We start from the raw sequence: 18,167 nt of genomic DNA, 5'->3' as shown, positions 1-18,167 counted from the left end.
TGCAAAAGTGTAAGAATTAGTCAAAGCCATGGCTGTGAAATGACTCTTCCAACTCTATTTAAAGAATAACTCAGGATCAATTAAAAAGACTAAATCTTCTCAAATCTCAATTCATACAACAAAATCATTTAAATTCTAGTTACAAAGTAATAAGGTTCTTTATGATGCCGGAGGAACGGAGATCTGTGTGCATGTGCACAAAAACAATGTTGGTGATGGCTCATTGTCGTCATTCATTTATAGAGCCGAGACCAAAAATGCAGGAACTCCAGATTGGAGCAGATCAAAGCTCCAGAAAGAAAGAGAGGAACACATGCGAAGAATTAACCCAAGGGTGGTATTAAGTCAAGTTTGATGGCAATTGAATTACTGCACTTCCAGCAGACGCTTGACTTGCCGCACGGTTACTACCAAAATTCTTTTGATTTGACTCCCTTGCAATTCTTGAACCAAACTACACCAGTAAAGAACAAAGATTAAATCACTTTTCTTTTTCTTTTTTTTGAGAAAAAGAGTAAATCACTTAAGAATCAAATAGTGTTTAGCAACAGAACTTTCTTCTAGATAAAGCTCATGAACAATTTGTATTTAACCCAGCTTGAAAGTTCTTTTGCATATTTGACTTACGACTTCATTGCAGAACCAATTCAGAGAGATTTTTATAACTAGAAAACTAGTCCAATTGATACTATGGATTAATCATTGTTCAAAATGACAGAATGTTGATAATAGCATAATCAGATAGATTGACTGTTAAATGCTATATGTATGGTAAAATTTAAAAAACACAGCATCCCCTTGAGAAGTGATATTATTATCTACCTAGAAAAAGAAAAGAATTCATAGTGCTAAGTGCTGCATAAACCCAAAGCATGGCAATTCATACATTTAAATGTTATAACATCTGTATAGGTATGCATACCTGAATTGCTCTTTTGGGCAGAACTGCTGCTTCATATAAACCAAGCAATTGAGCAACCTTCAACAAACATAATGCACAAACAATTAAACATCTGGCCAGAATTCATGACATGAGATACTAAGCCTGAATTGAGAGCCATTGATTTAGTAACAGATTTCAAATCCAAAAATGAACATGTAAGATTACTTTGCATATAACAGTAAAAGAGAAATCAGTACCAAAGTTATAATTACTGTACCATACCAGCTACAGTTGTCAATAGATTTCATACTGGTTAGTAACCCTGTACACTTAGACCCTTGAAATGTATCGCGTTTAAATACCAGGATGTTTCAGCCTATACAGATTATTTCGGCTGTTTCCAGCTGATACAAATATACTGAATGATATCAAATCACTGCTGCTCTAAATAGGAGAAAATCAAATAATAATGCACAGGAAGCCAGTAATTCTTTCAGTTTCTTAGAATGAATTTAGTACTGAAATTCCAGAAGACCCTATCCCTGTGTATCCATTTGGCACGGCTTATTTTTTCGGCCTTCTGAATATGGATCGTTTGAAAAGCCTGTATCTAGAAAAAAAGTGAAGTTTTTAAAAAAAGACTACTTTTCAAAACAGGATGCCAAAGAGGCACTAAAACTAATACATACAACAGAAGAACACAGTTCCTATTGATGAAGCCTAGTAGCCACTGAACCACACACACACAGACACCCTCGAACATGCATGCACATTCACATACAAACAAGCTGAATACAGTATTTCTGAAGGCATTGATCCAAAATCAGTTTGAAATTTCCAAGGCTTCTTGCCAAAGGGTTGTACCGGCAGCAGGTGCATATGGGATACTCTTTTCTGCTGCATCATTCGGTCATGATTAGCTATCAAATTGACAAGGATTAATGCAAGTACCAAAAGAAATTTTAGGAGCCTTGCCTAGATTCTGAGGCCCAAGTTCAGAAATTTTCAGCAACTAAATTTTGTTTGAACGTTCTCAACCATTTTATTACCACACTTATTTTTTCATTACTATAATGTGATAACATTCACCTACTTTAGCAGCAAAGTATCTATGGGCCACAGATTCTTTACAGCCTCTTGAAAGAAGCATTAGGAGCCAGTTCCACACCTTAAATTGCTAGTAGGTGAAGACTTATATGATATTCAAAAACAGGTTAGAATATTACAGCAACTTCAAGACCTATATGATACACTGATATTAACAAAAGAACTACTTTACAGCAAAGTAATTACATGAACATAAACACAGATCCACAGATGCGTGAATACACACACAAATTGGTTTTCAAACATGGAAAAAAAAAAAAAAAAGTGATGTATGGCTAAGTGGCTTAAGGCATTGGTTTGCTAGATCAGGCTTTCATCCATTGTCCAAGATTTCCCCGCTGTTGTCCCCCATGGGAATCTGGGCCATGTCTTAGTCCTAGTTCTGATCATCCAAAAAGACCAACTAAGCACCGTTAGTTTGGCTACCCTCTACCGTATGTTTTGGAGGAAGGGGCAAATTGGTATTTTAATGCTAAATTCCGTTAGACTTCACCCTAAAATAGACGATAAGGGGGTAAGTATTACAGAGTTATAAATTTGGGGAGTCAATCGTGCATTTTGATTGTTCAAGGGGCAAAGTGTAAAATGGGATATGAACGGTGGGAAAGTGTAATTTCCCCTTGATTATATTAAGATAGCAAGATGATGAATTGGAATGAAACCTCAAGAAACTTCAACCTGGATCAAACCAGAATGTATCCCTAACCCCATATAAGGTTTTTGTATTCCCTACACTCCATCAGAGTCCACTTCATTCAATAGAGCAGTTCAAAGTTCTTTTTTTGGATAGGTAATAGAGCAGTTCAAAGTTAAATCCAGTTACAGCAATAACTTTTCTTTCCACAGAACTTTATGTCACCCACACGTTTGGCTTGACATCTCAACTATAACCATGAACAAGATATCTTTTAGTATAATAATGGGCAATGAATATACAGTGACTCATTTAACCAAATTATGGTCTAATATTTTCAAATGACAACCTTCAGTTTCCACCACACACAGCTTCAACTTGTCGGTCATGGTAATCATATTCCTTCAACCATCACCAATTTTTTGAGATAGGTAGATAGGGGAAAGGGGGACGTGGGCTTCGAACCACAGGTATGGGGCACCACAAAGGATGCCATTACCACTAGGCTACCACTTGAATCCCAACCATCACCAATGTTAAGCCAGATGACTCAAATTCAAGAATATAATATCAATAGAGATTGAGATGCTACAATGCAACAAATGGAATTTCTCCCTACAGATGGTTTGTCAAATACTCATCAGCACAATACTCATGTCGACAACAACTTCAAAGCCATTTCCTTAAAAAAAATTGTATTCATTATATAGTGTTATGCATTGTAAAGTACAGATGTAAATATCATGCATAAAACCCAGAAGCAGATGCTCTTCCAAAACATGCACGTATGCCGGCACATTCCCAGATGATATATATATATATATATATATTCAGAAACATGTACATAACCGTATTTCTGTGCCCGTATCATGTCTCATATGTTAAGGCATGACAGAGAATGTAAACCTAACAAAAGATGTGGCACTGACCTCTCTCAGAATCTTTTTATCACCGATTCCACTAGGTTGATCAAGGTTGGCAATCTCCCACAGAGGAATATCAAGCAAAGTCCTTATAACATCTTCATCCAAGAAAGGAAATCTAGCCTTTTTTAAAAAGCAGAAAAGGGAGAATTAGATAGTTGCCACATGTGACCAGTCAATGATGTAAGAAATTGTTTTTGTCCAAGATGTTAGCAATACCTCCTTCCCATTATCAGCAATACATCTATCGTCTCTTCCTAGGTTTCTCTTCCAAATTCTTTGCATGTCCAATTTCATTTCCTCATGTAGCCCAAGCCAACTGAAGACAGCATATGAGACCACCAAAACAAGTAGGTATATAAACATCAATTACTCCAAACATTACTTTGTTCAGTGATAGGTCACAAATATACTGAATGATATCAAATCACTGCTGCTCTAAATGGGAGAAAATCAAATAATAATGCACAGGAAGCCGGTAATTCTTTCAGTTTCTTAGAATGAATTTAGTACTGAAATTCCAGAAGATCCTATCCCTGTGGATCCATTTGGCACAGCTTATCTTTTCGGCCTTCTGAAAATGGATTGTTTGAAAAGCCTGTATCTAGAAAAAAAAATGAAGTTTTTAAAAGAAGACTACTTTTCAAAACAGGATGCCAAACGGGCGCTAAAACTAATACATACAACAGAAGAACACAGTTCCTATTAGTGAAGCCCAGTAGCCACTGAACCACACACACAGACACCCTCGCACATGCATGCGCATTCACATACGAACAAGCTGAATACAGTATTTCTGAAGGCATTGATCCAAAATCAGTTTGAATTTGCCAAGGCTTTTTTTTTATTTTTATAAGTAAGCTTGCCAAAGGGTTGTACCAGCAGCAGGTGCATAAATCAGGATACTCTTTTCTGCCACATCATTTGGTCATGATTAGCTATCAAATTGACAAGGATTAATGCAAGTACCAAAAGAAATTTTAGGAGCCTTGCCTAGATTCTGAGGCCCAAGTTCAGAAATTTTCAGCAACTAAATTTTGTTTGAACGTTCTCAACCATTTTATTACCACACTTATTTTCTCATTACTATAATGTGATAACATTCACCTACTTTAGCAGCAAAGTATCTTGGGGCCACATATTCTTTACAGCCTCTTGAAAGAAGCATTAGGAGCCAGTTCCACACCTTAAATTGCTAGTAGGTGAAGACTTATATGACATTCAAAAACAGGTTAGAATATTACAGCAACTTCAAGACCTTTATGATACACTGATATTAACAAAAGAACTACTTTACAGCAAAGTAATTGTGTGAACATAAACACAGATCCACACATGTGTGAATACACACACAAATTGGTTTTCAAACATGCAAAAAAAAAAAAAAAAGTGATGAGATTATTTAATTTATTCATGAAAAATGCATACCTTCCCTTTCGATATTTTGTTTTATGCCTACCATATCCAGCACATTGCTCATCAGCACCAGAACCAACAAGGACAATCCTGGCCTTTGACTTGTATTTAACACGTTCATTGCACTGAAGATCCTCATCACAATTATTGTTATTTCCTTCGTACACCCAGCCACTGCCTCTAGCAGCCAGCCATAAAGCTATTCCTATATTCAGGTCCTGCAATATTAAATAAGATATAAGACTCTATCCATTCAGATCAATAGCACTTATGTTGGTGAGAAGGAAGATCTAGAAAGATGACATTTACTCTGTTATTTTGTTATTTCATGGGAAAAAATAAAAGACAAAATAAGCTTAAAGATCATAAGACACCTTTTGAGATCTAAAGGTGAATTACAATAAAAGCTTATGCTAAAGGAACATCAAAAGTATTGGAAAATTTCATTGAGAGGAATCAGCAAAGAAAAGACACGAACGGGATAATTATGTGTATCTATGATGTCCTCCCATAATGTCAGGAAACATGTATAAGTTAGAACAACATAAGATTATAAGGCCATTTATCTGATTCAGTGGAAGCTTAAAACAAAACATATATAGAATAAGGAAAAACTGCATTATCTGTTGAAAGAAACTTTGTACCATGTAAGTATTTGCAGGATTTATTAGTGACATGACGTGCTTTGTTTCAAGGTCCAGTGTTGATAAATCAGCATCAATCTCTACAAGTTTCCACCTGCAATTAAAATATCATGTGAACTGATAGCACAAGGCAAGACAATTGCAGAAATTCATTACACAGAAAGCTTTTTAGTATGGGAAATCATAGTCCATACCTTCTCAAGGGTGCAATTCTTCTCAACTCCATTACCCCTGCCTTGGCAGAGATTCTATCAGGGGCAAACTGACTGTCAAAACTCACATTAAGTAGATCAATCTCATCTGTCATTAAAATTGATAGGACATAAGCTTACAGGTAGGATTGACAAAAGGATTTTATAATGCATGTCATTATTTAGCTTTACAGTTTCAACTCTAAAAATTGCAGCTCATTGAGATTCATACAAATATACAACAGAACATTAAGAAGGGGGAAAAATAAATAAATGTAGCTTTTACTGAACACTCACAGCTGGGATCAACGCATTCATCAAGTAATGCTGAAAGTATCATAGAATCTAATCCTCCAGAGAAAAGAACTGCCACTGGTGTGAGTAACTCTTGTCTTATATCGCAAGTAACTGCCTATGCATTTCATGTCAAAAGAATTCTATTAATACAAAAGGCAATAAATCAAATAACCCAAAAAAGAAATAATTGAGCCTACTCAAGGTTATTTAGTTTGAAAATATTCCCTAATTTTCCATTTTACAATAAAGTGTTTAAGAAAAATATCTGTCCCGCTACTCTATAGCATGAAACTAATGCATATGTAATTCAGTTCAATCAGATCTTGAACCTTAAATATTCTATGCAGTGAAGTGCACCGCATCACAGATTCCCTTAAAGCAAACAGTACAGTCTCTGCCGTCCCTGAAATTGAAGCTTAGATGGGCCCTACTGAAATTGAAGCTGCAATTCAAGATTGAAGAATTCTTAAATTGGATTAAGAAAGCTTAGAGTCTTGGAGTATGGATCTTTATGGGGTCCCTATGTTTAGGTTGTATTAAGCCAAAGGTTGTGAAGCGGTATTGAGGAGTAAAAATATAAAAATATATGGAATTTGGCTTAAAAAGTGGAGTATGGTAAATTGAAATTTTATGTTATGCAGAAGTGTATGTTGCAGTCTCCTTGGAATAGGATCCTTAACAGGTAAAACAAATAGCTGTGGGTTACTATCAGAATTTGTTATCCTTATCCACAAACATCCAACTTGAAAACCAGAATTGTTGATTGAAGAACTCTCAAAATTCAACCTTGATTGTTACACATAACAGGGTTATAAAATGAATCCTTGAGCTGTACTATTATTTCAACTTTAATCAGCTTTCGCATCTTCAGAGCTCACCAGTTATGAAGGGGAGAACTAGAAGATTACACAAATACATGCTATCATCATTTGCAACAATAAAAGAAACGCTGAGCAAGATAAATAACAAACCATTATTAAAGGTAATGAAGAAATTTCACCATTACAAAATTTATCACAACTTTTTCCCCCCATCTCAGGTTAAGAACAAAGCTGCTTTCACATTCTTATCATAAAAACTGTATGCAATTCAGATGACTAATATAGTACATGTTTTTACTTTGATTATAAACTCTTACAATGCTACTCAGCTCAACAGATGGGTGAAGGAGCTATTTCTACCTAGATGGTGGCATTATATCTCCAATGTTCCAGCGGGTCCACTACCAAACTTAAAAGATGCACACTTCTTTCTAAAATGAATCACATTGGGGAAAAAAATTAAAGCAAGTCAATGAATTGATCAATTCAAAGGAAAACCAAAGTTTCTGTTTTTGGTGGTTTCACAGCCTGCTTTTCTCGAAACTTACCTTCTTTAAGATTGCATGGTTGCCCTCATTGGCTATTTTGGTCATCACAAGTTTACCCTTCAATCAAGAAGATTTCTTCATACTTAGAATGCAACAAAGTTTCCATTTTTGGTATATTGGGATTAAGGAAAATAGTAAACACCTTTTAGAAGAAAAGTCCAGCTTTACATTTTTACATACAACTACTTCTAATAAATTTCATATTCCTCCAAAGAATTTTTAATTTAGGTATAACTAATAATTATGGTTGCAACAAAATAATAAGCATATTCACCAGAAAAATATAGTTGGAATTTTTAAATTTATGTAATTTATGCAATTAAAGACAATGTTTCTAAGACCTTGTGTCAAACTGGTTTTGGTAGGATACACCCCATACACGGCCCAAAATGGTCACATCATTGGCAACTACCGAATGCCCAACAACCAAACACTCATGCGCCAACAACTAGCCAATGTTGTTCAAAACACCCAAATGCACCATTCAAAGCAAATTAGCCACAATCGGACTCATCCAATTAATTAAGAGTTGCAGTGTGTAACCTCCTCCAATTCTAACATGGATCAAACTTAACTGATACAATTTTCCCAACTCAGATAAAGAAATAGTCCTCAAACATCACAAGCATTCTAAAAGGACATCCAATTAACAAGACCCCTTTATTAGTACCATATCAGGCCATACATGATGAGGATTACCAAACACAACATACTAAGTGCGTGGTAGAAAGCTCCCATAACATGGAATCAAATTAAAAATACATATTATCTTCAGGAGAAATGCCAATGCCGCCAATAAATAGTTCTTGACCCTAACATATTGTCCACACAATGAAAGGGTTCAATTTACAAGTATAGCTACTAAAACCAACTAATCTCTTCAATGGTGCAACAGCAAACAACTTCAAATCAAATAATCACTTGGAACAGTACTTAGTCAAATTATGACATTTATCAATAAAACATGAAAAAGATAAATTGTAAGAGAAGCTTTAGGATATATATAGGATCTTTTAAAGAGATACAATATAAAAGCAAACAAGGAGGCACTACTCAAAGAATCATGTGTAATATAAAACATTAATATATAGAGGATCAAATATAATAGGGAGGTTTAAAATGCAAGATAGAATGACTTTATATAGCTTAAATGCTGCATTTTTCTTACTACTAGAGCTGCAAACTACAGGTGTTTGCAAAAACATATGATCAATCAGTCAAATTCCAGATTTGACGAGATATTGTAGTAAATTTAAACTCAGTTTTTAAAAAGACTCTAAGATCTAAGTTTTTTTTTCTTAATAAAGTTATTGTGCTAAGTAATATCAAGAATAAGATGCAAAGATGACTTGTTTTAATGCAGACAGATATACTCACTAACAGTCTCAACTTAATGTTATAAAAGGTGGGCAAGACCCATTTTTTAGAGCTGTAATAATACATTAAATTCAACAATAAAAAAAAAAAAAAAAGATTTAACCCAAAAGAAAAATATAAATACAAAAATTAAAACCACTCTTCCTTGCCCCACACACATCTATCGTGGATGTAGAAATTACACTGGACACATTGTAAGATAAACTCTTTGCAAGGATCACCACAGTCGTGACATGCAAGGCTGTCCTCAGTTTCCTCAATGAAAGTAAGTGGGTGTGGATGAAAGCCAAACGTGTAAGTATCTCCAAACCAAATATTTGTGTATTTCCCAAGAATACAATTGGGATGAGCAGGATAAGTGCAATTTTTACAGTAATAGAACCAATGCTTTGGGTCACGCTCTTCTTCACAGATGTCACAGTAATATTCATTAGAATCATCTTCAACAGTATAACAGAGAGTGAAGGGATGCTCGTGTTGTTTGTACCTTGTGGTATGTGGTAGTGTAGCGCATTTGAAGTCTAGAGCAAATTCACAAATGGTGCAACGAAATATATCATTCGTTTTAGAATTACAACTAGTGCAAGTTTGTTCATTTCTGTAGTGGAGAGGAAAAGTTGGTGCTCATGTCCTTTGTGGGTAAGGATGTCGATGCCAAAGTCAAAGCACATTGAACATCGAGATTAAGGCTTCCCAATTATAGGAGAAGCCATTGCAACCCGTTGACAGCACCACACTGAAAAATCTCACCTGGTTTCGTTGGGATAAGGGGAGTGTGATTAAAAATTGAAGTCGCATTGTTTTGGGTAAATTTGCACAAGATTTATGAAGAAAGAAGCCACACTGGGAACAACTGTAAAATGGACCAAGAAGGGCTCGTCGCACCCATTGCATTTTTGGTCATTTAGAACCTCATCAGTAAGCTTTAAGTCATGCTCATGACTGAAGTGTTTGATTTCTGCTGAGTCAATCGATTCATTAAGCTCTGGAACTTCATCCTCATCTCTAAATTCCGCAATTTATGTCCACAATCCTTCTAACCTCATACCACAATCGAGGTGGGCAACATAATCGCATCTGGAGCAATAATAAAGCCCATAGTGTGTGTCCAATTTTTCAACACAGATTTGACAAAACCGGGAGTTGGATTGATGGAATTCAAGAGAAGAATGGGTGAGGTGGAGGAGGTGCTTGTGACGAAAAATTTTGAGTCTTTGTGGGAAAATAGAACATCTTCCATGAATCCAGAAATCACATAGATGACACAGATAGGGTGTACCTTTGTCTTCTTTGCCGCAAAGGTCACAAGTGAAGGTGATCCACTTCCAAAAGGGGGTCAATGGGTGGTGGTGGCATTCAGCATCCATGGTAGGCGCTAAAGAAGCGCATGTGATGTGAAGGTTGAAGTCACAGCGGGCACACCGATAAGTGTATACATCTTTATAATCTTTGCAGAGTTCGCATTTGTAAATTTGTTTGTCCTTCCCAAAAAATTGTTTCTCGTCGTCATCGTCTTCGCCTTCGCCTTCGCCTTCGTTTTCATATCTCTCTGGAGAAAAGAGAATAAGAGGATGGATTGGGTGCAAGGGATGGTGCAACCCAAGGGGTAGTTCCGCACATGATTTATGATGCACGGTCTCCCAATGCCACCATTCTTTACAACTGTAGCTAGGACCAGAAACTCGTTCCCCGCACCCACAACAAATATCACCGCCTCTGTCATCTTGATTGAAGACCAAGGGATGCTCCGGATGGGAAAAATGTTGAAGCTGCTGCTCCATCTTCTTCTAACACATGCACATTCACAGTGACAGTCACAGACATCATCTAATTTGTTTAGAGAAAAAGAAAAAGGGGCATAAACAGAATACGTACAAAGGGCTGGGTGAATCCAAATACAAATGCAAAAGAAACGGAGAAAGAGAGAGCGTGAGAATTGGTGGTTTTGACTTTTGAGTTGAACAGCAATTATGTTTTATCGGTGAATTTGAATGTAAAAGTAAAACGAGTGATTTAGAAGCGTGGTTGTTGCAGGGACAGAGATTGAGGTTGGAGGTGAATGAGAATGTTATTAGATCGTGAATGTTTAAAGGGCTTGGGCTTGGGCTTGGGCTTGGGTGTGGCCTGTAGGTATTTTTGTTGGGTGGGCATTTTTAATTTTTTAATGTGAACAGTGAAAGGTATAAAAAGTAATAATCATTGTATAGATTGGGATTCTTTTAATTGATTTTCATTAAAAATAACAATGATTTTCTTTTGCGGGAAAGCATAAAATTATTGTAAATATAGGAATTATTCTACTTGATTTAATTAAAAATAAAAGTGATTTAAAAAAAAAAAAATAGAATGCATCCACAAAGTTAGGAATAAATAATAAGAATGCTTGCACAACAAAAATTCAAACTATGGTTTTAATTGATTCTCCAATCTTGTTAATAGAAAATTATAATTTTTTTTTACTTTTTTTTTCTTTTGTTTATGCCAAACGTTATCATTTATTTAAAATCATTTAACACAAATCTAAGTTTACCTTTATTCAATACTTAAGTAAAGAGTGCAACTACGTATGCCTTCATATTGATATGATTAATTCTTTATGCAAGTTTTTCCTTACCCCAATTTAACCAATCCAACTCAAAAGTCAAAACAACAAAACTAATCCAACAACACCAATATAAGAAAGTTCAGTAGTAATTGTAGTTTGGAAATTCAAAAATGAATGAGCAAAGTCTTTTAGAGTTTCACATAAACTCAAGCAAGCTTAGTTCAATTTTAATCCATTTTTACAATGTGAAATGCAATAAAGCAATTTTTTTTATTAATAAAAACATTTTCTTTTTTAATATTGAGTCTATCGGTCCCTTAAATTTTTATTTTTTTTATTTAGGTTGAAATTCTCTATTCCCCACATGTGATAAATAAGAAGAAAAAAACAAAGATTTGGTAACGTTTGAGAATGAATGTAAGATATCGTACTATTAATATGGGATAAAATGAACATTTAATACAGAAATGTTCAAATTTGACTTTTGGGCAACTTTTACCGAAGTTTTATTTATTTTTCTTTTTTTGAATAATTAACTTCTATAGAAGTTATATTCCTCAATACCATTCTTTCATAATAATAGTTTGTAATCCTATTATTGGACTAAATTTTTTTTCTCCAACTATCATGCTAATTAAATATTAAGGTGATCTATTATTCTTTCCGAAAATCAAGGTGATTAAACATTAAAAACTCACTAATCTATGAAGAGTGATTATATATTTTTTTGTACTTAAATACAACAAATAACAAACTTTATAAATTTAACAATAAATGGAAACTAATAATTTTGAAATTTTGTGTGATTATCCTATAACAGATATTAAATAAAAACGTGATTAAAGAAAAGAGTGATTTGTGAAAAATAATTGAGTTATATACCATTAATCCAAATTGCATTAAATGTAACACAAACCAAACCATCTAGCAATAATATATCTCACAAAAATATAGTATCAAGCCCAATAAAATCTTACTACATTTAACATCTATGTGACAAATTTTAAGCAAAGTAACCTATTGTTTATAAATACCAATACAAAAACACACATGCATATGAACAAATTTACAAAGGAAACTATCAATACTTACAGAAATAAGAATTCAATTTTGGCTTCAAAACACACTTAAGGAAGCTTCCAAATTATGCTCACTTTCAATTTTTTTTTCTTAAGTCTAACTTCATATGAAATCCCTATATAACATCTACTATATATAGGATTATCATATCAATGTGTCAAAGAAGATATACCTTCTTCAACTCAAAGGATTTCCATGCCATTGTGTCAAAGAATAAATACTTACTCTAAAACAAGGAAAACAAAGAAAGAAAGAAAGAATAAAGGAAGCAAGTAGGCAAGACATATGCTTGCTTGCCAACTTAGACTTAAATACTTCATAGTAAAATTTCCTATTTCTTTTTTTCCTTTCCTTTTGTGTTTCCAAACATGTCCATACTAACATTTAATTTTCTCATTCATTTAAATGATTTATTTATGCATCTTTTTCTAGGTTATACACAAATGAAATTTTATCTCATGTTACATTTAAATGATAACTTTTGACATTCTCAACAAAAAAAAAAAAGAAAAAAAAAAAGATAACTTTTGTGCTAGAATTTACTCAAAATTTAACTTTTGAAATTACTATTACTGATTTGGATTATGATCCAGGGGACCATTTGGATTTGATACCAGCTCACCTCACTCGTCAACATTTTTAGTTATCTAAAAATCTTGCCACACCTACAAAAATCAAATCACCCACATGGATCAAGTTATACTAGAGTAATTTAATAGTGCAACAGCTTAGAATATCAACTCCAAAGCAGGACATTGTAATCCTTAGGTTTGGTTAGCATCGAGCCTTAGTTAACCCTGTAGACAGGCTTGGGTCTCAAGAGGATAAATCGTTCAAAGTAAGGCACTGCATAATTCACCCCAGTAGGAACTTTAAAGCTTCAATTACTAAATAACCAAGTTTCCTAAAATAAAAAGTACCCAAGGATCCGATTGCAATATACCAAACAGCAAACAATATCAAATAACTTTTTTGAGAGAAAAGATGCTCAGATAGGTTAATGGAAATTATAAAATACAACAGAACTTAACAAAGCCATTATCCAAAGTAACTTAGTTGGCTACATTGATCCAATTTTTCCATTCAGCTCTATTTAGAGTCAATGTCCCCTACTCCCCTGTTAAATCATTGATAATGGCAATAAAAAATAGAATACTGAATGAATGCATTCACTAAATTCAAGATGTAGCTTTGAGGAAAATATATAGAAAATTTGATTAAGACAGTTTTTAATTATTTAAGCAAAGACCACTGAGCTAACTAGTAAGGAGTTCTTTATTTCTTTACTTTTTCTCTCAATGTAGAACTCAACCCTCACAGATGCACTAAGAACAGTTGCTGACTTTGATTTGGTTTGTTATCCCTCTTCTTGTTGTGTTCGAGTTGGCTAGTCTCCACAAGAAGTCACCAAACCGACTTTGTAGCGGTAATCTATGTTTTTTGTTGAAAAGAGCTCTTTGGGTGTATTTGGGATTGGGTTTTGTGAATCTTTTGTGCCACTATTGTAGTCACCTTTTTTAGTGAAATCTTCTTCTCAATGCCACTAGTGGACGTATGTCTAAAGCTAAACTATGTAAATCTCTATGTTCCCCCATGTGGTTTTTTTTTTTTTTCTTTCTCTCTCTCTCTCTCTCTCTCTCTATTTTGCATACACCCTCCATAATGGATCGCACACATAACACACAGACACAGAGATCACCAAAAGTCCATAAATATCACAATAATCATATAATTCTGGCCTCAGCCAATCCACCATAAGTCAATCTTGTAGAAGAAAAGCTACAGATGCATATCATTATAACGTATAACAGAAGTATTGAGAGCCTTAAACTAGATAAAAATGCAACATATTTGAATCCATAATAATAGGATGGTCCAAATGCTCAGAGACAAAAAAAAATTACAATAATTCAAGGCAAGGATAAGTAATGAAGGCTATATCCCTTCCATTATTCAGCCACAGTATGCAATTTTTTTAACTTGGAGGAGGTGGGTTTCTTTCATGCTTTCACATCTCTTCAATGGTAATGTACAATATCAATGAAATGAATCGAGAAGGAAGTCCATTGCCTAAATTTACAAAATCATGCTATGATTTTGTATGATATTGACAAGACAAATAAAAAAGATGAAAAATCAAATTCCATTTTACCAAATCAAAAGCAGAAGGTATGAGCATCAAAGACAAACACACAAACTAACATGGAAAACCGCAGAGGCCAACAATGGTTAAGCTTTAGGACATGCTCTAGTAAGAATCGTGCGGCTTAACCATTGTTGACCTCTGCAGTTTTCCATGTTAGTCTGTGTCTCTGTCTTTGATACTCATACATTCTGCATATATATATATATATATATATAACAAGGTGAACCACTATCACTACAGTAAATTCTATGCCTCAAATAGACAAAAACAAAAGCAATCCTTTAGTTGACAAAAGAAAAACGGGAACTAAGAGTAAAAAAGAGAGGGTGTCCCAAGTGTTAAGTATGAGGAGGAATGTATTAACACCAAAAGAGCCAAGGTTATTAATAAGAGACTGAATTCAATAAGAATGTGGTGTAAAGGTTAGTTTTACACCTTCCGAGTCCAACAACAGTGTGCCACATCAGACTTTTGCAAATAAAAGGTTAAGTACTACCACACTCAAACACTACCTCAACATTATCAAGAACTAAAACAAATACTGATTAATAAGAAAATTAAAACCCAGCCATGCAAAACCCAAAACCATTTAAAATGAAGAAGTCGCTGGAGATTCTGCCAGTGATGGAGAGAAGCCAAAGAAGACGTGGTGACTCCATCCCCCACTACTATCAACACTATGGGTGTTCAAAACTCCAGCTAATATAGATGTTCTATTAATTTGAGTTCATATTTTCCACTTTGTTGACACCTTTAATGGGTATAAAATTGATGGAATCCAAAGAAAAGGTGTTTAGCTATGGTTACAGCAATAAATATCCAGTAGTTTCCTTCACAAAATGTCTTTAGGTTCTTATGAAATATCTTCAACTTCAAGGTTGATGTAGAGGCATTTTGAGTTTTGACGCTGACGTCTTTTACAGTCACTGGTGGCGTCACTGGATAATTCATGGCACAACATCTCCAGCAGCAAATTCTTGGCTCAACTGCGTGTACTAGAAGAAGTTTGGGGTTTTTAATTATCTGTGTCATAGTGTTTAAAGGGAGAATGATTATGTGTGGTTGGACCTAATTTTTGTTTAATAAACAGACTTCCATGATAAGTATTGCAGGTTGCATAAGATATAAGTCGACAAGTCTTCTTCACCTCAATTGGGAAGAAGGATGTAGATAGCTCAAGTAGCCTAGTTCCTAAACGTTAACTCCAAGCCTGTCTAATCTTGTTTGTTGATATTCCATGAGGGGCAATCCAATGGGTGTATATTGCAATCCAGCAGGGATTGACAAGTGTTGGCTATGAAGATGCTCTACTAAACAAATGTTTCCTGCAACTCCCGTTATTACTTGGATATTCAAAGAACACTCAGCAACCCAGTCACTTCTATCTTCTAACTGTGTTGTAGCATGCATATATACCGTCTTGCGATTGTAAAAAAATGATGAAACCATGTGGGGATCAATTATTCCCACTGGCTGCATCAAATAATAAAGCATCCTATCTGAATTATCTGATTACAATAAGGAAAGAACAATTCTCCCGACGGAACAAAAGCACCATTAAATATTGGAAGTCTAATTAAGAAAAAAATAAAAGTTAATAAGGAACGGCAGAAGAAATCTACACTACATGTTTCATAACCATGCATATCTACAGCTTATGAGGATACTGCTAATGTTTACACTAGTGCTTTCATTCTAGGAGTTCCAAATATCATTAACATGATAGTTTATCACATATCTATTGTCATGGAAGGAAGTTCTACAATACAGCTCACCTCAGTTATTGATACAGACACCTCATCCCATATGCCAGTGTTCCTTCCCCTGTAATTGTACAAATGTCAAGTACTTAGAAACAGAATTATTTTTCTTTAATATATTCTATAAATATATGGTTCATTCAACTAGCAAGAGAACATATGGATAGGTTACAATAGGATGAAAACATATTGTTAAATATAAAGACACAATAAGAAGTGAAAGTCCATGGAATTTCCTTTACTTTATTACGAGAGGATGCATACAGAAGTTCAGGCATCCTGTGACTTTCCCTTTCAAAACCCTTTTCTTTATGAGTAAATAATTCATTAAAGAGCAAAGGTGCAACCCATGTACAAGGGGAGTGTGCAAGAGATACATTGATAATTACAAAGATCAAGCATCTAAATTAGAAATGGAAAACTGTCTTGAAGCTGATATCCACTCATATTAGGATCTAAGAAATAGAAAAATGCTTGGAACTTTGAAGGATAAAACATTATTTATATTTAATGAATCCACTGTATATTTTATGTATATATGTTGTCCTACCAGGTCAAACTTAGTTAACAAGATTTTGTATCCCTTAAAAAATCCTAACTAGTAAGTCCATCCGTGCTCACATCTAATCTCCAAACTTACCTTCAGCAGTTCACCCCATGCTTTGGTCCATTTTTGTCACCAAGACACCCAACACATATTTCAAGAACATATTTCATATTAATAAACTTGTCAACAGCTTACTCTGAAAAGTTGTAAAAAACCAGAATGTGTAATACTCTCCCCTAGAATTAGCAATATCTATAATTGTTCTCCCCCATAGTTGCCAAAACACAGCTAAAACAGCTAACTCCAAAGTAAATGTTTATGAGGTAACTAAAAACAGCTATATCCCATGCTCAACGCAGCAAACAGCAGAATAGTACACAGGCCATTCAACTTCATGCTTGACAGTCTATGTATTGAACAACTAACGAACCTCATTCAAAAATTTCTTAATATCATCTATTTTCTAATTGTACTGCAATATGCAAGGCTTTACATTTCAAATATTACCACATATATTTCACATTTTGCAGGTAACCAAACATAAATAACAAGCCTAAGTAAGTGTAACCAATTATTTACTTCTTTTTATTTCTATTGGCGAGATTTACATGAAAATTTCATGAATTTCAGTGAAATATCAAGACCGAACTTATGCAATTACAACCATCATTAGAATCCAACACTGCAAAATTAATGGCATATATGGTAAAAATTGTGATGAGCAGGGTTGAAAATTTTGATCTGTGAAGCCGAGATGCATTCTTCCTACCCAACCCAACACATAACTTACAAAACCCAATAAGTTTAACCAAAATTCACGAGTAATTGCAAAATGTTAAATGAATAAAGATCGAAGAGAGGGAAAGAAAAATTTACGTTCCGGGAACGACGGCGTTTTACCAAGGGAAGGTGTTGAGTTCCACTGCTCAAGTTAACCTCCGTGGACATCGGTGATGCGAGTCAACCCGAGTCGAGCCGAGTCTTCCATGTACTCGCCATTTAAGCCAACCGAGTCATGAATCGCTTACAAATGAGAGAGTGAGAGTCACTGGTCAGTGTCTGATTCTTTTGAGTCTGTCGGTGTGAGAGAGAGAGAGAGAGAGAGAGAGAGAGAAGGGAAAGAACAGGGGCAGTTTTGGTAATTTGAAAATAGGGGGTGGGGCTGGGACAGCCACTTGTCTTTTAAACTTTTGTTAAAGTGTCCCAAATGTTTGTTCTACAAATATTCCTATACACGCCACTTTTCTT

At 34.7% G+C, this 18,167-nt stretch overlaps 1 protein-coding gene across 17 annotated transcripts; it reads right to left on the bottom strand.

Moving 5' to 3' along the window:
• Positions 1–29: 29 nt before the first annotated feature.
• On the bottom strand, positions 30–18,076 carry LOC112039846 (uncharacterized). 17 transcript variants are annotated; one of them, XM_065763634.1, is made up of 12 exons: positions 17,796–18,076; positions 16,388–16,436; positions 12,479–13,131; positions 10,121–10,628; positions 6,096–6,206; positions 5,802–5,907; positions 5,608–5,701; positions 4,976–5,181; positions 3,767–3,866; positions 3,554–3,670; positions 923–979; positions 30–454 (listed from the first exon to the last, which is right to left on the bottom strand). In XM_065763634.1, the coding sequence occupies exons 4-12, from the start codon at positions 10,620–10,622 to the stop codon at positions 341–343; spliced, it is 1,407 nt and encodes a 468-aa protein (XP_065619706.1). In that variant the 5' UTR covers positions 10,623–10,628; positions 12,479–13,131; positions 16,388–16,436; positions 17,796–18,076; the 3' UTR covers positions 30–340. The 17 variants fall into 17 exon arrangements, 16 of the variants coding, with proteins under 16 accessions (XP_065619706.1, XP_065619708.1, XP_065619705.1 ...); XM_065763636.1 differs by lacking the exon at positions 12,479–13,131 and having other exon boundaries at positions 17,820–18,076; XM_065763633.1 differs by lacking the exon at positions 12,479–13,131 and having other exon boundaries at positions 17,796–18,075.
• Between the last annotated feature and the right edge of the window lie 91 nt (positions 18,077–18,167).

This window comes from Quercus suber, unplaced genomic scaffold, assembly GCF_002906115.3.
Source record: "Quercus suber isolate HL8 unplaced genomic scaffold, Cork oak 2.0 scaffold_517, whole genome shotgun sequence".
Lineage (NCBI taxonomy): Eukaryota > Viridiplantae > Streptophyta > Magnoliopsida > Fagales > Fagaceae > Quercus > Quercus suber.
The sequence above is the reverse complement of the archived record's forward strand: the minus strand, read 5'-3'. Positions and strand labels throughout refer to the sequence as shown.

Coding starts and splice junctions, on each gene's coding strand:
- LOC112039846 (XM_065763634.1), bottom strand. CDS start 10,622: ATGGAGCAGCAGCTTCAACATTTTTCCCATCCGGAGCATCCCTTGGTC. Junction 5,908..6,095: donor TGAATGCGTTGATCCCAGCT/GTGAGTGTTCAG, acceptor TTTTAATGACAG/ATGAGATTGATCTACTTAAT. Junction 3,671..3,766: donor TTGCTGATAATGGGAAGGAG/GTATTGCTAACA, acceptor TTTTTAAAAAAG/GCTAGATTTCCTTTCTTGGA.